The sequence below is a fragment of the Triturus cristatus genome, chromosome 10, assembly GCF_964204655.1.
Source record: "Triturus cristatus chromosome 10, aTriCri1.1, whole genome shotgun sequence".
NCBI classification, from domain to species: Eukaryota; Metazoa; Chordata; class Amphibia; order Caudata; family Salamandridae; genus Triturus; species Triturus cristatus.
This window is the reverse complement of record NC_140593.1, coordinates 140216272-140240979: the sequence shown is the minus strand read 5'-3', so window position 1 is coordinate 140240979 and position 24708 is coordinate 140216272. Positions and strand designations below refer to the sequence as shown.

At 46.6% G+C, this 24708-nt stretch overlaps 1 protein-coding gene across 4 annotated transcripts in view; it reads right to left on the bottom strand.

Annotated features, from left to right (window-relative positions):
- Positions 1-24708, bottom strand: part of ATP2C1 (ATPase secretory pathway Ca2+ transporting 1) — an 831636-nt gene that overhangs the window by 340511 nt on the left and 466417 nt on the right. For all 4 annotated transcript variants that reach the window (XM_085630651.1, XM_085630649.1, XM_085630650.1 and 1 more), the window contains 3 exons: positions 18419-18577; positions 17390-17458; positions 15329-15404 (listed from right to left, as the gene is read on the bottom strand). In XM_085630651.1, coding sequence (XP_085486777.1) covers positions 15329-15404; positions 17390-17458; positions 18419-18577 — 304 coding nt within the window. The remainder of the gene's footprint in view (positions 1-15328; positions 15405-17389; positions 17459-18418; positions 18578-24708) is intronic.

The following is a 24708-nucleotide window of genomic DNA, read 5'->3' as shown; positions in this document are numbered from 1 at the left end:
ATAGTGGCAGGTTTTTTTGGGGCTGATGTTGGTTGCAAACAAATCCATATTTGGTTTGCCCCAGTATTTCAAGATTTTCTTCAATTGAGTTTGGTTTAACTTTAAATCATGGCATTCATCTGATGTCCTGCTGAAAGTATAGGCCCAAGCATTGTTCACTCCTAAGAGATGCTCAGCCATTTATTGGGTGTGGTGCTAAATGGCGTAATCTTGCATCTTTTGCACTTCTTCGAAAGGGGATAAAATCGTGTTCCTGCTAGCTTGTTCAATACATGGATGTTGTATTGTTCATTAATATCAGCACTGAACTCCGTGATCCTTGAGAGTAAATACTGTTGGCCTAATGCTATGGCCCTTTACTCTAGGACATTGATGTGAAGATGTGTTTGATTTGCAGACCATGTGCCACTAACAGCTAAATCTTGGAGATTTGCTTCATTGCCAGCTAGAGAAGCATCCATTGTCATCCCCAATTTCCATTCCTGTTGGAGGAACCTTAATCCAAATGATGCATTTTGTGCCGAGCCCAACAAGGTACACCTTGTCTTACTTTCCGTGTTGTTACAAGATTGTCAAATGAACCTTGGCTTTGAACCCATATTTTGTCAATATCTTCCATGAAAGGCTGTATATGCAGGCAGCAGTTTGTGACTAAATGAATGCAAGATGACAGTTCCTAAAAGAGACTTGAACAGTCGGCCAGTCATCTTTTCCTCCTACAATTGATTTACTTAACTGGTTAGACATGCCAGTTGTACTTTGTATGGAGAGGCTTTGCATGTCTCCATGTCTAAAACAGCTCAGATGAATTGGATATTTTTCCAGGAGTGCTAGATAAGATTTGCCTTTGTTTAATGCAAGGCTTAGCTTGCTGAAGAGCCTCACGGAAGCAGTCTTAGAGGTTTGTGTCTGAGAATGAATTTCCTTTGACAAGACTATCATCAAGACTTGGTGTGCTTGCTTCCAGAGCTATGTAGCAATTGGGGCTATGCACTCTGAATATCTTTGGGGCTCATTTGAAGCCAAATGGTAAGGCTTTGAATTGATAGCGACAACCAAAAACTTCCAATCTCAGAATCCTTTGCTGCTCGGGGCAAATAGGAATATGAAAATATGCATCCTGCAGGTTCAGTGTAGACACCTAATCGCCTTTTTGAAGGAACTGGAAGACATCCTGTCATTTAACCATGCAAAAGGAACGCGTTACTTACCTGTAACTGCGGTTATCCAGTATTGGTATCTTTCATAGATTCACATGCCTGAATCATTCCCCGTCGTCGGGAATGGGAGTCACCGGTAAATAACAAAGTAATGTCCAGAAGACATAAGACAGTCATAGGCCTCAGAGGCCTTAGCTTAGTAAGCTATCCACGTCCTTATGTAAAAAGGACCAAATTTTGGCCAGAGCCAATCAGCTAACACCACCCTCTAGAACCTTCCTGGTAGGAGCTCTAGTCCCTCAGATTTTCGTGAGCACAGTGCTAAGCAGCTGTATACTGAGAGATCCGAGAGAGCCCTTCCAGGGGAGGCGGGTGGGTTGCATGTGAATCTATGAAAGATACCAATACTGGATAACCGCAGTTACAGGTAAGTAACGCGTTCCTTATCCAGTATTAGGGTATCTTTCATAGATTCACATGCCTGAATCAGAGTAGCAAGCAGTGAATAAAGCACATTTCGAAAGATATGGATAACATACAGGTATTAGATAACCACATCTATCCGAGATAAACAACAGTGCTACCGTAAAGCAATGAATAAGTAAAGCATACATTATAGTGCGAAATGTGCATAAACTGAGGATGGTGGGATGAAAGAAAGGGCTCACCTCTATTTAAAAAGATGACGTAGTACCGCTTGACCCACTGACGCATCCTTCATGATCTCCGCATCCAGGCAGTAATGCTTGGTGAAGGTATGCGGCGTCTTCCATGTGGCCGCTCTACAAATGTCCACAATGGGCACCCCAGCAAAAAGAGCCATGGAAGTAGACATGGCCCTTGTGGAGTGGGCACGGACCGTTGTTCTCAACGGACGTCCTGCCTGTTGGTGACAGAAAGAAATGGCCGAAGAAATCCAGCGGGAAATGCTCTGTTTTGTGAGCGGAAGCCCTCGTCGAGGTCTGCTGTAGGCTATGAATAGCTGATTTGATTTTCGAAAAGATTTCGTTCTCTCAATGTAAAATTTCAAGCAACGTTGAATGTCTAGTGAATGTAGAGTTCGTTCCGCCACTGTTTGTGGATTTGGGAAGAATGATTGTAAAACAATAGGTTCGTTGAGGTGGAAGTGAGATGGAACCTTGGGGATGAAAGCTGGATTTGTGCGGAGAAGGACTCTATCCTTTTTGAATTGCAGGAATGGGTCCTGGATAGAGAATGCTTGGAGCTCTCCCACTCGCCTTGCCGAGGTAAGAGCTAGTAGAAGTGCCACCTTCCAGGAAACAAATTTAAGGTCAGCTCTGTGGATGGGCTCAAACGGGTGCTTCATTAGTTGAGCTAGAACTATGTTAAGGTGCCAGGCCGGTGGAACAGGCTTTACTGGAGGGAATGTGCGAAACAGTCCTTTCATGAATTGCTTGATGAGTCTATGAGACCATAAAGAGGGGCCGGAAGAAGATCTTCTGAAACGTGAGATTGCAGCTAGGTGAACTTTAATGGAGGCATGAGCAAGACCAGATTCTGCTAGATGTAAAAGGTAGGGTAAGACTTGTCCTGGGGTGGAAGAGAAAGGATGCAACTTATTCGTCTTACACCAGATACAGAATCTTTTCCACTTGAGTGAATAGGTCTTGTTGGTACTATCTGCTCGAGCCCGAGCTAGAATTCGCCTGCAGTCTGGAGGAATGTCTAGGCCCCGAAACTCTCTGAACTCAGGAGCCAAGCTGATAACCTGAGAGAGGCTAGATCCGGATGTTGAATCTGCTGATCGCTGAGCGTCAGAAGAGATGGAAACGTTTTCAGCCTGATCGGAGGTTCCTGGGAGAGGAGGTGAAGTTCCGAGAACCAGTGTTGGCGTGGCCAAGCTGGGGCTACCAATATCAAAGTGCAAGGCTCCGCCTTCATCTTCCGTAGTACCCTGGGGATCAGGGGAAATGGCGGAAAGGCGTATGCAAAGACGTTGCACCATGCTATCGAAAAGGCATTCCCCAGGGATCCTGGTTGGGGATGCCAGCTTGCAAAGTATTGGCATTTGGCGTTGCGTTGGGTGGCGAATAGGTCCAGCTGAGGTGTGCCCCATTGGGCGAAGATATTGTTGAGGACCTGCTGATCCAGCTCCCACTCGTGGCACGCTGCCTGCCTCCTGCTTAGATAATCTGCCAACACATTGTGGGTGCCTGGAACATAATCTGCTCGGAGAGAGATGTTGTGGCGGAGCAGCCAGTTCCAGATTTTCTGCGATTCGCGCGAAAGTGTCAGTGAACGAGTCCCTCCCTGCTTGTTCAAGTAGTGCATTGTCGTGGTGTTGTCTGTCCGGACAAGCACTACTGAGTTCTTTATCCTCGGGAGGAAAGCCACTAGAGCTAGGTAGACTGCTCGGAGCTCTAAAAGGTTGATATGAAGCATTTTTTCCGAAAGGGACCACTTTCCGCTTATCTGTAGCTCCTGAAGGAAAGCTCCCCAGCCTTCTAAGGAAGCGTCCGTGGTGATTATATGAGGAGTAGCAGGAAGCAAGAAAGGCAAGCCTTGCGAAAGGTTCTTGGGGCAAACACCAAAGACCCTGTACACTGGATCCACTGGTTCGACAGAGCCTCTTGTAGGGGTCGCATCCGCAAGCGGCAATGTGGGATTAAAAGAATGCAGGAGGACATCATCCCGAGGAGGGATTTGAAGAGGCGCACCGAGAGTGTCTTTCTTGTCATTACCTGGAGTGCCAGAGATTGAAGTTTGTCCTGGCGTTCCTGTGACGGGAATGCTTTCCTGTGGATGGTGTCTAGTGTGGCTCCCAAAAATTGCATGCATTGGGATGGTTGCAGGACAGATTTGTCGTGGTTGAGAGTGAGCCCCAGTGACTCGAAGAGTGTCAGACAAGCGTTGGAAGAACTTATCACGCCTTCTTGTGATGGGGACTTGATAAGCCAGTCGTCTAAATACGGGAAGACTTGGTGGTGGAACCGGCGTAGGTACGCCGCCACTGGTGCTAGGCATTTGGTGAAAATGCGTGGCGCCGATTTGAGCCCAAATGCCAGAACCCGAAACTGGTAATGCCTGCCCGCCACCATGAAACGCAGGAACTTCTTGTGGTTGCGGTGTATTGGGACATGAAAATAGGCGTCTTGAAGGTCCACCGACACCATGTAGTCGTTTGCGTTGAGTAAATGCAAAACCTCCTGTATGGTAATCATTCGAAACGACTGTTTTTTCAGAAATTTGTTGAGATTTCTGAGGTCCAATATGGGTCTCCATTTCTTCTCTTTCTTTCGGATGAGAAAGAAATGGGAGTAGAACCCTCTCCCTCGTTGGCTGAGGGGAACTTTTTCTATAGCTCCCTTTAGAAGCATAATCTTTATTTCTTGGAGTAATGGGCGTAGGTTTTTGTGAGCCCTTTGGCGGGGAGGAGTTTGAGGAGGAATTTGTGTGAATTCCAGGGAATGGCCGAATTGTATTAATTGAAGGACCCATCGGTCCGTAGTTATCGTTTGCCAATTTTTGAGAAAATGGGAGATTTTTCCGCCAATCTTGTAGGGTGGAGACAAGTTTGAGCCCGGCTGCATCTGGAAGTCATTGCCGCCGCGCGGCACCTTTTTGTCTTCCTCCTCTGTTACGAAAGGAAGTTTTGTGGTAAGACGACTGTTGTCGCTGCTGAGATTGTGGACGGTACTGCTGGGAAGAGGAGAAAGAGGAACGCTGTTGAAAGTCTCCTCTGGAGGAAGTCTGGCCTCTTCCTCTTGACCCACGAAAGGAAGGGTTCCGAGATTGCAGAGACCCCAGGGCTCTGGCAGTGTCTGTATCTTTTTTGATACCTTGCAATGCCTCGTCAATAAGAGAACCGAATAGAAACTGGCCATCATAAGGCATGTCCAGGACTTTTGTCTGGACCTCCGGCCTGAAAGAAGTTGCCTTGAGCCAACCCTGGCGCCGGAGAGCAGCCGCACCAGCCAGCTGTCTAAAGCCTGTGGAAGCAATATCCATTGCACAGTCTATCAGTTCCGTGGCAGATCGCTCACCCTCCAACAGAATCTTCTTTGCCTCTTCTTTTAAGTCAGAAGGCAAATCCGCTAGATATGGGGCAATGTCCGCCCACATTTGTCGGTTGTACCGTCCCAATAGTGCAGTAGCGTTGGAGGCACGCACTGTCAAGGCTGACATAGAGGAGAAACGTTTCCCTATGTTATCCATACGTCGCCCTTCTTTATCCGGCGGAGCTGTCAACAGCGCAGCTGGGTTGTTTGACCTCCTCTGCGCAGCCTGAGTGATAACCGAGTCCGGCTTTGGATGGCCTGTAAGACAAACCGGAGCAGTGTCCGGAGCTTTATACTTCTTGTCCAGGCGTGGTAGAACCGGTGGCATTGATGAAGGGTTCTGCATTATCTTTATGCCCTGGTCCCAAATATAATCTATTATCGGAATTGCCCGGACGGTCTTCTTGAAGGGTTCCTTAAAGTCATATAAGAAACAGTCCTGTTGATGCGAAGGCATCGGGATCTGGAAGCGCTGGGCCGCCCTTTCAATGATGTTGTGGAAACCGCCGATGTCGTCGGGCGGTGAGTCGGCTGTGGTAGGGACAGGCGAAACAGGAGCCGGAAGGATGTAATCGTCCCATTCATCTTGTTGGGATTGAACGTCCTGGAGTTCTCCTTCCTCAGGTTCCTCCTCCTCCTCCTCCTCCTCGTCGTCCGTGGCGGGCCGAGGCGGAGGTGCCGTCCTCTCCAAACGCAGTGGAGGCGGTCGTGGCCGTGTAGCCTCCTCCTTGGAAGGCCCCGCAGGCATCGGTGGAGGTGCCGGAGTCGGAAAACGCTGCTTATAGTCCGTTATTAAGAGCTGAAGGTCTGTGACCAAGGTTGCCGGTAGACACACCATGGAAGGTGGAGGCGGCATGTATTCTCGATGAGGAACCTCCTCATAATCCTGGGGATTGTCTTCGTAATCCGAGACATCCTGGTACTTCACATGGAGTTGTGATGGACTAGTCGCCGCAGGAAAGAGACTAGCGTCGTCCGAATCCTCCTCTTCAAAGAGGCGAGTGGGAGGCAAGGTTGAGACCTTACTGGGCGAAGTGAGGGCCGGAGTCAATGCACGCTTGGTTATTTGTACATGCACAAATGTACTCTGGTCGTCCGTGTCCATACTCCTCAAGGGGCTCGATGGTATAGCTGTAACCGACGTTACAGGTATCAATGCCGTCGACGGGATCGTCGTCGGGGTCGTCGTCAACGACGAGGATGATGAAGACGGTCTCCTCGTCGACGATGACGTCGACGATGACGTCGACGACGGCGTCGTCGGTGATATTCTCGTCGACGGTGTCTTCGTCGTCGACGGTGTCTTCGTCGACGATGTTGTCGTCGACGATGATGAAGCTCTTGTCGACGGTGTCGTCGTCGTCGACGCTCCCGTCGACAGCTTACTCGACGACGCCTTTTTTATGGCTAACGTCGACGGGATTGACTTGCCTGCCGTCGACGATGGAGTTGTCGTCGTCGAGGACATGGAATGGGATGTCATCGTCGATAGAGTCGTCGTCGACGATGTAACTGAAATCGCTGTCGAAGGAGATTTTCTCGTCGACGCTACTGTCGACATTGTTGTCGTCGACGAGGTGGCAATAGGCTTTTTGAAGGTGTGGGGCATCACCTTAGGAAACGAGCTCCCTGGAACAGGCGAATCCTGGACCTCTGAAGACTTTTTCTGCGTCTTCTTTTGAGGTGGCTGCGACGAAGGGCCCGGCGATGCCACCCTTGGTCTTTTAGATGAGGAGTGAGACGCAACTGAAGAACTCTCACTCTCCTCAGAGGCCACATCCTCCTTGTCCTTTAGCCTTTGCAGCCAGATTAAAAGGCGCCCCTCTCGGTCTTTCAAGGTCTTAGATGAGAAAGTCCGACATACCTTGCAGTCCTTAGAACTGTGACTGGGATAGAGACAATACAAGCAGTCCTTGTGTTGGTCGTCGATATGTAGCCTCTTTTTTCCACAAGAGGCGCAGGGCCTGAATAAACCCTTCTTAGGTGTATCAGCCATGCTGAAAATCCAGAATGTTGAGAAGAAATGCTGTCAAATCCAAAGAAATGAGCAGAGCTCAGTGGAGACTCCCTTAGCACGACGTGCGGTAGAAAATCTGAGGGACTAGAGCTCCTACCAGGAAGGTTCTAGAGGGTGGTGTTAGCTGATTGGCTCTGGCCAAAATTTGGTCCTTTTTACATAAGGACGTGGATAGCTTACTAAGCTAAGGCCTCTGAGGCCTATGACTGTCTTATGTCTTCTGGACATTACTTTGTTATTTACCGGTGACTCCCATTCCCGACGACGGGGAATGATTCAGGCATGTGAATCTATGAAAGATACCCTAATACTGGATAATGTCTGCTTCTTGAAAAATTCATTTAATTGACATAGTTTTAAGATTGGTCTCCATTTATCTGATTTCCTTTTGAGGAGAAACAAGCAGGACTAGAAACCTCAATTTCATTGGGAGCTGGAGACCAGTTCTATCGCTGAATTCTTTAACACGAAGGAGATCGATGCCTTAAACAGAAGATGTTCATAGGCTCTTTTGGGATGGGAGAGTAGGTGAAGGTTTCTCAAACTACTTAAGAGTATTGCCAAACTGTACGAGATCCAGAATCCAGCAGTCTGATTATGTTTTTCCCCAGTGTTTGTAGTAACAGGAGAACCCCCACCCCAAATACCGCCAACTGGCACACAATTGTCTTGAAATTCCGTGACCATCTCCAGAAAGAGGTCATTGTCGTTTTGTTGACTTTTGGACTTTAGATTGGCTGACATCTCTTTCACGAGGCTCTAGTCTCTGATAGGACACTGGAGACGGAGCTCTGCATTGAGGGGAATTCTGTTGCTGTTAGGACAGTTGAGGCTATTTACATGGCTGGTGTCTGTAGGACTTAATTCCACCTCTTTAGGAGTACTGACCCAATCTCTTAGCCCCTAGAAAGGGCTTGGGCAATCACTGCTGACTGTGTCCTTATCCGCTTAAATTCACAACCTCATCAATGTGGCACCCCAAAAAAACAAGCATTTGCAATGCAATAGGTCTTGCATTTACGAGAGTTTGAGCAATTGGGATTGTAAAAGACAATGGCTTTTATTTATGTTTTGTTTTTAAAACAGATCAATAAAAGGCATTGTAATTGTAAGCTCTCGCAAATGCAAGACTTTTAATTGAAAATGCCAGCGCCCGTGCTATAAAAATAAAAAATAAAGCGTTAGGAGCAAGTGTGCTATTTCTCAAAGCTATTTCAGAAAACAGTGCTCGGATGGTGTGATTAAAGCCTAGCGAGTAACACCACAAGTAACAGGGGGTGTCACCATAGGAGGTTACAAAATGAGACAAGGCGGTACTAAGGAGGGACTACTAAGTCTATTGACCAATTAACAGCCACAGTTTACAGTGCACAATGACAAAAGCCAATGAAAAATATGGGCAGAGAGTGGGTGGAGCTTCAGGTCCCTACCTGAATACAGTGCATGCGCTGTCCAGGCTCGACCCAACCAGACTCACCATCATAGGGCATGTTTAGGATACAGCTTTGCACCTCCGTTCTAAAACAGGTGGCCTTCAACCATCCTTGTCTATGCAGCATTACTGCACCAGCCAATTGCCTGAATCCAATGGTCATGATGTTCATGGAAGTATCTATTAGGGCTGAAAATGTACTTTGTCCTTCCAAGAGAATAGCTTTCACATCATTCTTTTTATATTCTGTTAGAAGGTTCAAATATGGTAAATTATCGGACCACATTTGCCTATGATATCGCCCCAGGATTCCCAATGTATAGGAAGCACTAATCAGTGATCGCTGTAGCAGAGTATCTCTTGCCAATTCTATTGAGTCTCCTACTCTGTGTCTGGTGGTGCAGATGGATTTCTAGTTCACCTCTCAGCCAGAGGATGAACAATCAGGACAAGCCCGCAAATCTTCATGTGCTTTGTACTTTTTGTTGAGTATAGCAGCTACAGTAGTCAGATTCTTCATTACCTTATACCCGTCAGACCAGATGCGATCACTGATTGGAATCAATCTGACTTCTTTTCATATATGGTCTCTTTGAGGACATGAGAAGACAAAGAAAACAATCAGTTTCCTTTGAAGGAAGCAGAGGTCTAACCTTTTTGATAACCTCCCTACTAGGTTATGGAAGCCCCTTATATTCATCAGGACAGTCTGCTGGGAGAGTAGTTAAACCTCACGCTTTTGGACCACAAAATATTCTCATTTAGGGCCAGAGTGAGGAGCATCATCTTGATGTTTCCTGTCCTAGTGGTCATCATCCGGAAAGGCATAATCAGCATAATTGAAAGCCGGAGTCATAGGCTGTTGGAGCATAGTGGAATGTAACAACTGAGTTACTGACTCACTGTGTCTGAACGCTAAATGCAGGTGTGTGTGTGAATTCATAGTATGAGATCTTGAGTGAGGTCGAGAAGATGGTCTAGAGGGCTGTCTCGGTTGCTCATCTGCTGTGGATGCCAGAAAATGGGTGTAACAATCTGCCAGCATTAGACAGATTTTTAACCATGTTAATTGGCACTTGGCATTATAGGCTGGTATGAGATTTGAGCGCCCTCTTCATAAACCTCTCCATATTATCAATATTTTAGATGTTCTGCAAATGGTTGGTAAGAACTTCTGGCAGTACCTTCTTTCTGTCTTTGTCCCTGTTGATATTACTAGACATCTTCTGCTTTGCTGTATTCTTCCCAGTCAGAGTCCTAATATCTGACCCTTGAGCTGCATGGGATTGTATGCTACCCCAAAGGGTCTCTAATCATCAGACTCCTCTGCGTCAAACATGAGTTGAGTGAGATATCAGACTTTGCTTGTTTAATTCATGTTCCCACTCTGGGATTGTCTTTTCTCCATCTGTACTGTTATGGCGGTACCGGTAGTCTCCTTAGGGTAATCCTGTAATGAGACCACCGGTACCTGATTAGTAGTGCAGGAGGAGGAAACAATCCCAGAGTGAGAACATGGATTAACTTTAGTTCGATAGATACCCAGGATCCCGGGGTAGACCTCCACAGCATGCTGACAAAAGTACAAGCCAATAATCGAGAATACACAAGTGCTCTGGCAATCAATATCTCATGATTTGGAAACTTTACTTGGTACTCCGGCATCAAAGATGTCACTATTAAAATTAGTGTCACTATTTATACCTTTCAAGTCTTATATAGTGCTGATCAACAAAGCTTTAGTCGGCTGTGTAGTAATCGACGAGGTGGTAGTCATCTTTGTCGTGAATAGTTTTGGTTGTTGAAAAGATGGTCGAAGATCCAGTTGTCAGTGGTGGCAGATTTAAGAACTTTTCCTTCGGGGAGATCTTTGTCAACTGTGTTTATCGACGATGAGGGCATTGCCTTCATTGTCGTCCCATCTATTACATCCTTGTCAATGATTTTGGTTTCTCCAGTTCCACAGATATCTTTTTCATGGGTGTTGGTTGCTCAGCAAGATGACCATCTAAGGATATGGACTTCTCTCTAGACTTTTTCTTTTTTTCTTTGGACATATAAGTATCTCCTCAAAAGTGACTTTGGAAGAAAATCCTTCCATGTGCATGTAGAACCATGAGAGTCATCACCTGAAGATGGCACATTTTTAGATTTTGACTTCTGGGGCCATAGTAAAGTCTACCATCACTGTTCTTGAAGGTTTTTGCGCAAAAAGATGCAACAGGTGTTAAAGACTGAGCAGAGCTCAGGAAGTTCCATTCAAACACAACATATGGTAGAAATCTAAGGTATGTTTGGCTTATGGAAGGAGTGGTGTTCTATGACCTTCGCTCCTATTGGCTGAAGTTTGGTTTTTACGAAATGATGTGTCTAGGTTAATAATGTGACCATGTTAAGGATACGTGTAAACATTGCACTTACAGTCACCTTATTGGAAGGACTGAGGAACTTTTCTGCATCAAACAAATTAAGTCATTGATGGCGTATAATGTAGTTATGTTCTGCAGGTGGAGTAATATTCAAAGCACAAGACCTGCTTAGGGGGAGGGGAAGATATGCAAGTCCTACAGCTTTGTGTTCAGTCTCTGAATGTTATCCTCTGGCACACTCTTGTCCATCACTCACCTACCTACCAAACCCGGTCCGTATTTTGTATCACCAGTAGAGGAATTAGCCATCTAACATGCAACTAAACATTGCATGTATGAAATAAAACGGAGGTAGGCAAAAAGAGTATGAACGGATACCAGCTTAGAAGTCATGTGTTGTTGGGGAAAGTATGATACTGTTCAGTGGAAGGAATATGGATCGGAATTGTTAAATTTAATAAAAACAATAAAACCTAATAAAAAAAAAAATCAGAGGCTCAGAGAACAAGTACGCCTCTTTGATTGCAAAGTAAGAAAGAATAGGCCTTGCTGAAAACAGGCACCCCCTTTTAAGATTTTATTTACAAGGCATTTTTTTTTTTTTTTTTTTTTTTGCATTTGTAATGCGCACAGATACCCACAAAGGGTTTCCCGGCGCCAGGGCTAAGAGGTCAAAACATAGAGGCAGTAACTGTCAAGGACCACAATTATTTATTAAAAAGCCAAGTTTTAACGTTTTTCTTAAAACTGGCAAAATTCTCCTCCTTCCGTAAGGCTAAGGGGAGGGAATTCCAAAGAACTGGTCCCAGATGGGAGAAAGATTTCCCCCCCATTCGGGCCAGTTTGAACCTGGGAACCACGAAATTTGCTCCATTTAAAGAACGGAGATTGCGTGTAGGAACATGGGGCCTAACCAATTTTTGCAGGTATTTTGGTGCAGTTCCTGCCCTGATCTTGAACATGTATGTCAAGGCTTTGAACCGAACTCGGTTCTCTACCCTCAACCAATGCAGGTTCCTCAGATGCTTCGAGATCCTTGCTGTCCTAGGAATCTTGCACAGCAACCTGGCTGCGGAGTTCTGGACCAGCTGCAATCTCCTGATCACGGCTAGATTGGAACCCAGGTATAAGATGTTACCGTAGTCAAGCCTAGATGTAATTAATGCATTGACTACGGTCTTCTGGGTATCCACAGGCAGCATCCAGATAATCTTCCGCAGCCATTTAAGGATCGTGAAGCAGACACCAGCCACTTTGTTGGCCTGCTGTTTCATTGATAATGAATCATCAATGCACACCCCCAAATTTCTAGCTTGGGTAGCCGGGGTGGGGAAGGCGCCCAAAGATGGTGGCCAATGGGTATCCTGCCACAGATCTTTATTTTTCCCCAGGAGAAGAATCTCTGTCTTCTCCCCATTGAGCTTTAGCTGGTTCGTAGACATCCAGCTGAAAATTTCCTGAAGGCCTAGTTTCAGCACAGAGGGGGATGAAGATTCTGAGTTAGTAAGGGAAAAAATAATCTGCGAATCGTCCGCATAGGTCATAAGTTCTAGACCTACCCGCTCTGCCAAAGATCTAATCCAGTCCAGCGCTGCCCCTCCGACACCATCCTCACTCAGCCTGACAAGCAGTCTGTTGTGTGAGATGGTGTCGAAGGCTGCGCTTAAATCAAGCAGAACAAGAGCAACCGTTTGCCCGTCGTCCAAAAGTCCCCTGATCTTCTCCGTGACTCCCAGGAGGGCAGATTCGGTGGAGTGGCCTGCCCTAAAACCCGATTGGGAAAAATGGAGTAGGTTGTTATTCTCTGTGTAAGTTGAAAGTACACCATGGATGTGCTTCTCCAGTATTTTTGAGAATGCTGGCAGCAGGGAAATCGGACGATAGTTGGCCAGTACCTCTGGATCAGCTGACGGCTTTTTCAGCAGAGGGCTGACCATGGCGCGCTTCCAGGACGCTGGGACGGTTGCCAGATGAATGGAGGCGTTTAATGTCTCGGCAATAATCCCCAAAGCACTGTCGTCCAGTTGGCTCAGAATATTAATTGGGAGAGGGTCACATGGAGAGCCCGACTTGATAGAGGCGGCTAAGGATTTCAAGGTGTCCAGGGAGATGGATGGCCAGGAGACAAGCCGATTTCCTGGTAGGCTTTCTAAGGGAGGAACTTTCCTGTCATCCCTCCCCGGAACATTAATGTTGGCAAGAATAGTCTCGATCTTTTCCACAAAATATGTGGCAAGGTCTTGACATTTTTGAGGGGTCAGGGGACGTGCAACTGCCATAGAATTAGCTCCGGCTAATTCTTTAACTGTGTTAAAAAGGGTCCGTGCTTTATTGGCAGCAGTATTAATGGTCTCTGTTACATAGGATGCTTTAGCTCTAGCACAGGCCGTGTGATAGAGGTTTCTGGCCTTACGATATGCTTCCTTTTTAAGAGGATCATACTGTTTGCGCCATTTCCTCTCAAGTCCCTTACACTTGGTTTTTTCTAGTTTCAGTACTTCCGTATACCAGGGGGCCGGGGGACGATGGACATTCCCTCTACACCTGGTAGCGGGCAGACAGATGTCAACTGCTCTCTCTAGCCAAGTGTGGGTTTCCAGCGCATTTCTTTCCATATCAGCACCCAGAACAGGGAGGGATGCCTGTAACGCGTTCTGTAACTCAGTTAGATCTAGCTTTTTCCAATTTCTCATAAAAATTGGAGGGCAAGCAGAGCCTGGCGAATTAAATTGTTCAAGAGTAATACTAAAAAGCGTTAAAAAATGGTCCGACCAACAAATAGGGTCTGTTTTCAACCATTTTAGCTCCTGTACACTAGAAATAATGGGGTCTAACAGATGCCCAGCTTTATGAGTGGGACCCTCATTTCGTAGAGACATATTCAAAGTATTAAAGTCCTCTAACAGGTTAACAGCTATGCTATTAGATTTGTCATCCAAATGAAGATTTAAATCCCCCAGTATGGTCAAGTTTTGGGCATTCAGAAAGTAAGGCGAAATGAAATTAGCCAAGTTCGCAGCCCAACCACTGCTGTTTCCCGGAGGACGATAAATTAGAAATCCAGAAAACATAAAATTTGGATTCAATGAAATTTTAAAAAAAGCTGCTTCACATCCAGGAATATTTACTGTTTCAAAATCACAATTAAAATCCCTGTTAAAGATCACAGCGATGCCCCCTCCTACTTGTTTATCTCTGTCTACTCTAACAATGGCATAGTTAGAGGGTAAGGCAGCGGCTACATCGGGACCTGCACCATCATGCAACCAGGTCTCTGTTAGAAATAGCGCACAAGGTTTTTCTTCAGCTAGGAGGTGGTAGATATCAGCTTTATGTTGAGGCAGTGATCTACAATTCACAGTGTAGAATGTGAATGTGCGAGAATTTAAAACAGAGGTTTGAGTTGATGGCTTAGGTTTGTGTGATACCTCTGGGTAGGGCTGAACATTTGTAAGAGCAAATGTACAGTGAGGACATACTTGTATACCCGTTAGGGAAGGCTTTAGGACAGAGCATTTACTATTGCTACTTGGGCGCATAGACCTTAACTGATCCACAGTGATCTTACCCGGACTAGCGTTTCCTGCCCCGTGACCCGGCCTGGCCCGGACGGGCACAGACGGGCTGGTCTTAGGCTCGTCTTTGGCGCAGTCAAAGGCGCCTACCCTGCGCGCCATCGCTGCGCGCTGGGGGCCTCCGAGTGGCTAAATACTCTCCAGGAAGCGGAGGTCTAGAGCGCTAACCGCTCGACACTCCGTCAGGTGCCGCCCCTGTCCCGCCCTCGACAACCGCAATTGGCTAGGATGCCGGTTGCCTCTAAACTACGCGGAAACAGTCCACGGCTCACAAAGAATGTCACTGGTGAGTGCAAGTATGTGCTCTTATTTTCAGGGTGAATCTAAAAACAACATATACACAACAACAGTTTCATTTAAAAAAAAAAAAAAAAAAAAAAAGCGAGCTTCAGCTCAGTGTCACTGCACAATGTGCGTTTAAAACAATTATTAGCCTCTGCAAAAGCGAGTTACATTAACAGAATGTTCGTGCTCGGCGCCCAGCGGGGAGTAGCTGCCACCAACTCTTACCGCATCCCTTCTTTACAGTTTGTAAAGCTAGCAGTAATAAAACCAGATACAACCTGCTTATAGTGAGACCTAAAACACAAGATAGAAATTTTAGAACATTTTAAGTGTGCCTATTTGGAAGTATCCTAACCAGCCAAATGCTCTTTCCCTCCCCTCAGTCGACTAAAGCACCCGCACACGGATTACCAATTTGAGGATACATAAATAGGATTAGAAGAGTGAAAATATGTACATGCGTTGCCTTACCTATAATACCAAAGGAGTACAGAGAGAGTTGCTTTCCTAGTATATCCATACTCTTCTGCAACGGGGTCTTTGGAGCCTGAATAAGACAACGCATAAAATGAGCAAAGGTTGCTGACTGTTAAACAAGGACAACTCTTGCCCAATGTACATCAGATTATCTAGCAAAACATTTAATGTACGGCTAAAGAAAATAAGCTTTAGAGCAATTAGAAATTGACTGTTTCAAAATTTGTTACATAACCAGCTAGACTAGTCGAGGGGAAATCTAAAGACTGAACCTTGTACTGAGCAGCTATTTGTTGCCAACAGATGACCCCCACTGTAACACCAACAGCCAACTCTACTTTTTTTAACCAGTACCACAAAGATTTGGGGACTTATAGCATTACTCTTACATTTGTAAGTAAGAGCTCGAAAACTCCAGTATCCAAAGTACTTTCAGCAAAGAAGCCAAGATTGCCCGACAAACCCTCACATGTGACTGAGCTATTTGGAAGCTAATGTATTAGATATTGGGACATAAATGTTCTCTGCATGGTGACAGACCTGGAGTTTAACTATAAAGGTGAGAGCAAGAGACCCGCCAGTTGTTCAAGAACAATTCTGACCAGGAAAGAGGAGACTTTAGCTGCTGGAACCAGGACTAGGGTCCAAGGTCTGCTAGTCTTCCTGCTGGGTGAGGGTTCATCAACATAGTATGCGAAGACCACTTGCACCGAGCCTGGGGTATCAGCCTTTTGCCTGTCTGCGAAGACCAGTGGCCCCTTCGCAGCGTCCTGGCTGCCTGAGAACTGCGGTATTTGAGGGGTCCTGTAGTTCCTGGGTCTCAGAAGACACCATATGTAGCTCGCAGCTGTGGGCCAAAAGTGCGTCTCACATGGGCTAATTCCTCTAATGTTCCTGGGTTCCAGGCTGCTGCTACTTTTCTCTTCAATTCCAACATGACAATCACTTTCCTGAGGGCTTGCAGCTGCCTTTTAAGGTGACTACACAGCTAGTCCACTTCTGCTTTTTGTTCTAATTTCATTTCCATCATGGCTGATGTTCCCTAGGTTTCTTCCTGACCTTCCCAATCCATTACGTTTCCTGTGGCGTTATGATGTCATTTTCTTTTCCTTGCCTGGGATCCTGACTTGTTTTCTCCAACCCTGTGGAGACGTCATCAGCATGGAGTTGTTTTATGCCTTTGGCTTTTATCTCTTGAGAGGTTGGTAGCTACTCAACTGCAATTGCCTATCACATATTCTAGTATGTAATGATATTGTGGCTTCCGGAAACAGTCACCCTTACCTCAGAAGAGCGGTGTCTGAATTACAGGTAAGCATCCAGCCATGAACAGAATACAAGAACGTCTGGAGGGAGCAATGCCCAGTGGGGATCCTGGCAAGTAAATCACAGTGAGTGAAGAGTGAGACTCCCAGTCCCGTCGGACCACTGCAGTAGTGGCTGCCTGCCAGATCTTGCCTAGGTCGGTGACCCTCGTTTCATTGGAAAGAGGGCCACTGTGAAGTGCAGACCATCGCCTGTGTGCTGACCAAAGTTGGCAACCCCCAGTTTGACCAGGAGGGAGTGGGTGCCACCGTAAGTCGGGACCGCTGCCCTGCTTCACCGTGCCGTAGAAGCCAGGAGGCACACTTACTGATCACCGTAGGAGCTTGGCGATGGAAGTCAAATACTGATGCAGGTCGTAAAATAACTGAGGAGGCAAACGTATCATTGAGGAAAGACTGAGCGGTCGCAGGCAAGCGCTGAAAGGGATTGCACCCAACTGCCCAGTTACTCATGGCTCACAGTAGGTTGGGTGCTGGGACATCAGGAATTAAAGGACGCCACCACCACGGTTGAGCTCAGCAACTCCTGCTTGCCCTGTGGCCCTCTGAAAGAGGTTCTGACATTGGCAGTAGCCAAATGGAGTGTGCTTTCATAATTTAAGCCAGTGATCACCACAGCCCTGCCCATCTTTTCAGGCAAGAGTAAAAAATACAAATTGTTCTAAAACCTCAGTTAACAAAAGTATTGCAAGGTACGGGATACAATCAATGTGGTTCTCTAAATACTCACTTCTTCAGACTGCATCATTTTAAAGACTTCACCAAATTCAGAATTTTCTCCTGTTCCAATAACAATTCCCTAAGGCACAAACAAAAGCAGCTCAATTTAAGAAAACTGAATGTACATCATTTTAAAACTCATCTGATACGCGACAACAAACGAACACAATGATGACAAAAGCTTTCTGAGCTAGGAAGCATCACTTAATTGCTGTTTGTTAAATGTTGTTCTATAAAAACAAGTGACATTTTGATGTGTATGGAGAACACATAAAATGGCAACATTTTACGTAAGGCTTCCGGTTTTCTGTTTTTACTGATTTTTACAGATAAATAGAGACAGAAAACATTTACTTTCTGGTCTGTATTTATTTTTAATTGTGGCTAAAAACTTTTGAGTAATTCTAAATACTGTCTGTCATGACTGCCAGGCCAATAGCTGTGTGGATTGATAGGTAAGAGGGTTAAAAAAAGAAAGGAATTTTATTAAAGAGACTTTAACAGCAGTAGATTTGCACAAGGTTGATACTGAAATGTGCATATTTTCATATAAAGGCATTGATTTATCTTCAGTGGGTGTTCACAGCATTGAAACCTGGCAGGCACTCAAGCATGAGTGCATATTTAATCGGTTAAATAAATGTGAAAATATACTAATTTCAGCGTCATTTTTCCACAAAACCTAAAATAAATATGGATAAATACAGACGTACAATTCAAAAAACAAATACCATAAAACCGGGAACCCTAATTATAATCTATCAGGAATAAAATAAATGTCATTCTAACAACTAAAAATGGTGCATAATGGTCTTCAAGGTAGACTTTTCAGTGCAATATGTTGCATAGTTCAGCAAAAGTGTGAATGTCTATTTTGATGCAAGGACACTATTGTATGAGGAAAGTATGTAAATCAATTCTCTCTCTATATCTATCTCGCTCTCTATATCTATCTCTTTCTCTATATCTATCTCGCTCTCTATATCTCTTTCTCTATATCTATCTCTTTCTCTATATCTATCTCTATCTCTCTCCTTACCTTTGCTTTCCCATCTCGGACCAGTGTTCCCATAAAAGCAATGTTGCATCTACCGGTGAGATCTCCATTAGCAGCAGCTGGTTGAGGGGCAGTAACCTTGGAACATGGAGAAGTCTCACCTGTGAGACTGGACTCGTCAATGGAAAGATCAGTGGCCGCCTATCAGGAAAAGAATTAAACACATGGTAATTCCAGGAGTTTGAATCGATCAATCAATAAAATTACAATTTAAAATACAAGCATTGCAGGTCTGACATTTACATGTGCACACTTTACTCATACTGTTCTGTTAGACCAGACTCACTGTTAGGTATGGAATATGTATTTGGCAAGGATGTGGCATAAATGGCAATCTTGTTCATGAACTGAGACATAAGCGCAACACAACACTCCGGATAAGTTACTTACCTGTAATCCTAGTTCTATTTCAGGGGTATACTCAAAGGCATAAGCACTGAATAGTTCTGCCCACCTGCAGGGACCCGGGAGCAATAACAAAAATATATGCATATACACATATATATATATATATATATATATATATATATATATAATATATATAATATGCACATAAAAATTTGCACCCTAAACCAGAATACTGGGCTCAAATATCAACATTGAATGTTTTCTTTTCAAATACTTAAAAACATAAAATAACATTTTCATGACAGAGAAAATGCCTTTAACTTGTTTTTGAACATAGCCTTTATTTTCAAAGGAAAAAAGCAAGGTAATAGTAGGCAGATTAGCCTAGAAGGCTGCATATAGAATACTCAGAAAAAACTGGTGCCGTGCCTTTAAGACCTCCAGGTTCCCATCATGCCCCACAGATGACAGTTAGGTCAGGTCTTTTTGACGGCGTATAACATTGTATTCATAACATGAGCGACAGATATATTCTTACAGACATGGTATTCGTCCGGGGAGGAGGGAGGGATGCTTACGACTTTGGTGAGTATACCCCTGGAAGAGAACTAGGATTACAGGTAAGTAACTTATCCTTCTCTTCCAGGGGATACTCATCAATAGTCATAAGCACTGAATAAAGTAGCAAGCCCATCCCTGAATCCTGCAGACGAATACCTGCATACCAAAACCTGTTTTCAATCATGTATTACCCAAATAAATTTCTCAAGGATGCTTGCCCAAACTGAGCATCCATTTGAGTATCGGAATCTAAGCAGTAATGGCGTGCAAATGTGTAGACTGAACGCCATGTAGCTGCTTTGCATATCTCTTGGATAGGTATTTCTTTAAGCATAGCTGTAGTAGCAACTTTACCTCTCGCAGTGTGAGCCCTCGGGTTGCCGGGGAGCGGTTTGTGTGCTAGCTGGTAGAAAAAAGTGATTCAAGACACTATCCATCGAGCGATGGACCTTTTAGAGGAGGGAAAACCAGTGTGTAATGGACCATAGTTAACAAAGACGGTCCAACTTTCTTATACCCTTTGTTCTATCCAGATAGAATTTCAGCACTCTTTTTAGATCCAGAGAATGTAACGCCTTCTCAGCAGGCGTGGTAGGCTTAGGAAAAATTGTGCGAAGAGTGATTGGCTGATTAATATGAAACTCCGAGATCACCTTGGGACGGAAATGCGGGTGAGTCTCCAGCACCACTCTCTTAGCATGGAAAATAAGATAAAGCTCTGTAGAGCATAAGGCCTGCATCTTGCTCACCCTGCAAGCAGATGTAATCGCCACTACAAAGGCGGTCTTCCACGAGAGGTGTTGCAGAGAAGCTTTGTGAATGGGTTCAAATGGGGGGCCCATTCATTTAAATAGGACCACATTAAGTTCCCAGGCAGGAGAAGGTAACCTAATTGGTGTGTAAACCTTTTTTAGCCCCTCCAGGAAGTCTTTAAAAACTGGCATTTGAAAGAAAAGCCTGGGTGGGAGACTTTCTATACGCTGTAATCGCTGCCAGATGTACTCTGATAGCTAAAGCAGGTTTACAGTTTTCTTCTAAGTACAACAGATCAGGTAAAATAACCTGTTCCTGACCCCGGACAGGGTCATGACCATTAGCGGTACACCACAGATAAAAACGCTTCCATTTGAAAGCACATGACTTTCTCGTCGAAGGCCTCCTCGCTTCCTTTAAGATCTGCAAACAGTCTTGAGAGATGCCTAAGTGTCCATATTGGAGGAACACAGGAGCCATGCTGTCAACCTCAGTGACGGTAGGTTGGGGTGAAAAACCTGCCCTCCTGACTTGGTCAGTAGATCCAGTTGGCATGGCAATCTCCTGTGTGCCACCTTGGACAGATGTAGCAGGTCCGGGTACAACCACTGATGAGGCCACTGGTGCAATTAGGATCATTTCTGCCCTGGACTTGTAAGGTTTGTTGATCACCAGCGGTATGAGAGGGACTGGTGGAAAAGCGTGGAGTAATTTCTATGCCAGTCGATCAACAGTACGTTCCCTGGAGCCTGGTTGAGGGTATCTGAATGCGAAGGCGCGGCATTTTGAGTTTCCTGCATCCACAAATAGATCTATGTCTGGTGTGCCCCATCTGCGAAAGATGTCTTGAACTATCTCGTCTTTTAGTATCCAGTTGTGCGCTTCGGCGAAGTTTCGACTTAGGTCGTCCGCTTGTAAATTGAGGGCGCCTGGGAGGTGAAATGCAGATAGACATGTCCCTTGCGAGAAGCCACTTCCAGATCGCTTTAGCCTCCAGAGAAAGGGGTCATGATCTGGTCCCTCCTTGCTTGTTCAGGTAATACATCGTTGTATTGCCCGTCTGAACTAGCAGAGAATTTGACTCGATGGAGGGAAAGAACACCTTGAGCACCAAATGCACTGCTCTGCGTTATAGCATGTTGATGTGGTAAATCTGTTTCTTTTCTGACCACATCCCCTGGACCTGATGGGATCCCATGTGAGCCCCCAACCTTAAAGGGACGCATCTGTGACGATTGTTTGCTTGAAAAGTTCTTGTTGGAAAGGAACTCCTTTCAGAAGATGAGATTGTTGCAACCGCCATCTTATGGAGATTTGGACTGAGTAAGTTAGGGTTATAGTGTCCTCCCAACAGCTGGAGACCATTGGTCCTCCAGAGCTTGCTGTAAGGGTCTCATCTGTAGCCTGGCATTCGGAACAATGAATATGCACGAGGCCATCCAGACCAGCAGAGATGATACCTGTCTGGCCGTGGGATGAGGTGTTCTCAGAAGAGTTGGACTCTTTTGGAGTATCTATAGTAGTCTCTCCTCCGAAGGAAACGCTTTTGCTCTTGCTGCGTCCATGTAGGAAAGTGATGCACTTTCTCTTGGTGTGCCCTGGGACCCTGCCAATCAGGTTCCCAGGGCATGTGTTCTTTCCCCAAAACAAACTCAATTGGCATCCCCTGGCCACAGGTGGGCCCCTGGTAAATGGTGCCATTGGTACCCAGGGAACTGTGACCAGGGAAGGCCCCTAAGGGCTGCAGCACTTATTCTGCCACCCTTAGGGCCTGCACATTTTCACACACACACACACTGCCTTTGCAGGCTGCGTGTTTTGGTGCAGAACAAAGTGAAGAGTCGATATGGCACACAGCCCTGTGTGCCATGCCTAACAAACCACTGCCCTGGCCTAGAATCAGCCACCCCTCCAGCTGGGTGCACTATGCCAGTGGTGAGGGCACAAGGGCATGAGCCCTGTGCCCCTACAGCGCCCAAGTCCATTCTTGGACATTGTAAGTGCAGTGTTGCCATTAAGAGTATATGGTGCCGGGGTGTTATTACAAACTCCACAGCACCATGATGGCTACACTGAAGACTGGGAAGTTTGGTATCAAACTCCTCAGCACATTAAACCCGCACTGATGCCAGTGTGGGATTTAATGTAAAATGCACAACAGAGGGCATCTTAGAGATGCCCCCTGAAACTCAACCAACTTCTAGTGCCCTGACCGAGTGGCTGCTTAGGCTGCCACCACCAGACATGTTTCTAGACCCCTGATTCAAGGGCCTGCTGCACTCGGGGGCCTGAAAAAGCTCATCCTGGGACGAGGGGCCAACGCTCCTCCCCCAGGATGGTCAGGGTTCACGAAGGAAAAGCTTCAAAGGCATGCCGCCTTTGTGAGCCTCTCTAGACCATTTGCTGCTTTCAGCAACTGGTCCCCACTGGTTCTACCCCCCACTTTGGGGGCGGAGAACCGGCGGGAAAAACAAGTGAGGAAGGGAGGTGTGCCCACCTCTGCCAACTCCTTAGGTGGGGGAGGCGAGGTGAAGCACAACCTCGAGTCCACGCCATCTTGAGGATGGGGTGGGCCCAGCCAACCAGAGACAGGCACCTGCCCCCCTCTCACAGGAGAGTGGCAGAATAGGGGGTGTACCCACCCCAAGGAAGGGACCCATTGGTCTCTGCCCTTTACCTACTTGTACCGCGCCTAAATCTAGTATTTAGGGGGCACCGAGTACCTTGCTTCCTCAGATCCAGCAAGAAGAAGAAGAAAAGATGGACTGAACAGCTGTGCAGCCAGCAAACAAGAGGACGACGCCCAATGACTTTGCCCCAGCCATACATGCCTGTCTCCGCACGAACCTGCTCCTGTGAAATACCGGCGTGTCCTGCAGCCAGCAACCTCAAAAGCCCCGGAGGACCTGCCTGCCTGCACTTCCAAGACTGTTTCTCCCATGAATACCAGACGTGTTCAAATTGCAGCTTCTGGCTCCGGCCGGATACCGCAAATCCAGCCCACTCTGCACCTGCCGAACCCGGCCCGAGCTGAAGTGGAAAAACACCACGAGGAGATCAACCCGGCGATCATGACCCGAGATCCGGCGACTCCTGGCTGCCTCAAGCCTCCAGATGACGCCTGCAGCCTCAATCCAGAGGATCCCCTCTACTGCGACCAGAGCGGGTAAGAAAATCCGGAACCGCTTGGGTCATCCTGTTGGGGGCCTGAGGGGGGGGGGGGGATTCCACCTCGACAGATACTCCATGTTCCTGAAGTATGGGGGTGGGGGGGGGAGTTTATGTTATTGTTTTTTATGTTCTTTGTTTACGCACCATGCACACCCCTCACTGCTCAACCATGCGCACACCGGTCCACCTTTTATGCCCTGAATGGCCCACACAGCAGGTAACTACATCGGGGGTACTGAACATTCTCGCCTGGAATGTGCGAAGCTTACTTAAGGTCAAACGAGGGGCAGTGCTCCAGCAGGCAAAGCGCTATGCAGCAGACATCCTACTGCTCCAGGAGACACATCTTCTGGGCACGAAAGCCCCGTGCCTTGCCTGCTACGACTACACTACAGTATACCATTCCGGCTTTGCGTGTGGGGCACGGCCATACTTATTCATCGTAGAGTTCTGCTCCAGATTACACGCCATTGGCTGGATCCCGGTGGCCGCTTCACAGTGATCTCGGTTATTGTAGCAGAACAGATTACAATTGGCAGCATATACGCCCCTCCACCGCTAGGCCAGACTTTTATAGACAAATTGACAGCTCTGGGGAGATGTCCGGGGTGGCCTGATGGTACTGGGTGGCGATTGGAATGACATTATGGGTCCATTGGATAGGTGGCGAGCACGACAACCAGATACACCCCCTGCTACATCCAAAGTAAACGTACTGGCACATACACTGGGTTGGGTTCTCGTATGCGTCGCCAGTCCACCCCTCTCTTTCTCGCCTCGATTACATGTTCTTCCCACATAGCTATATGCACAGGGTGTCACATACGTCCATTTTGCCCCGGGAACTCTGATCATTTACTGATTCAACTTAAGCTGCGCCTGCAGACTAACAGGGACCCCTACAGGTGGCGCATGTCCCCCTGGTTGCTTCGGAACACGGAGTATCGGGAGGCGCTAAGTCGGGCTATCACCGATTATTTCAACTTTAACGTCGGCACTTGCCGGTTCCCAGTCATTCTCTGGGAGGCGTTCAAGCTCACGATTCGTAGGGTCGACATCAGCTATCGCACTGAGGAGAAGCAGCGTCGCCTGGCTCATGTGCAAGACCTGGAAAACAGACAGGCTGCGCTCCAATCCCTAGTGGTGGGGGGCTCAGACCACGCTGCCCGTCGGAACCTCCTACATGTTCAACAGCAGCTCCATCAGACTCATACCGACTGTGCCAAGGAGCCCTGGTTGGCCACTCAGTATAGGATCTACCAATGGGGCGATAAGCCTAGCCAGATGCTTCATAGGCTCTGACAAGCTAGGGCGGCCCGACGCAGGTACCCCACTTGAGGTCCCCCGAGGTGGTCCTGTGCGCCACCACTGAGGCGGTTGTACAGGCCTTCGCAGATTTCTACGCAGCACTACACAAGGAGCGAGAGGTCATTGCAGCA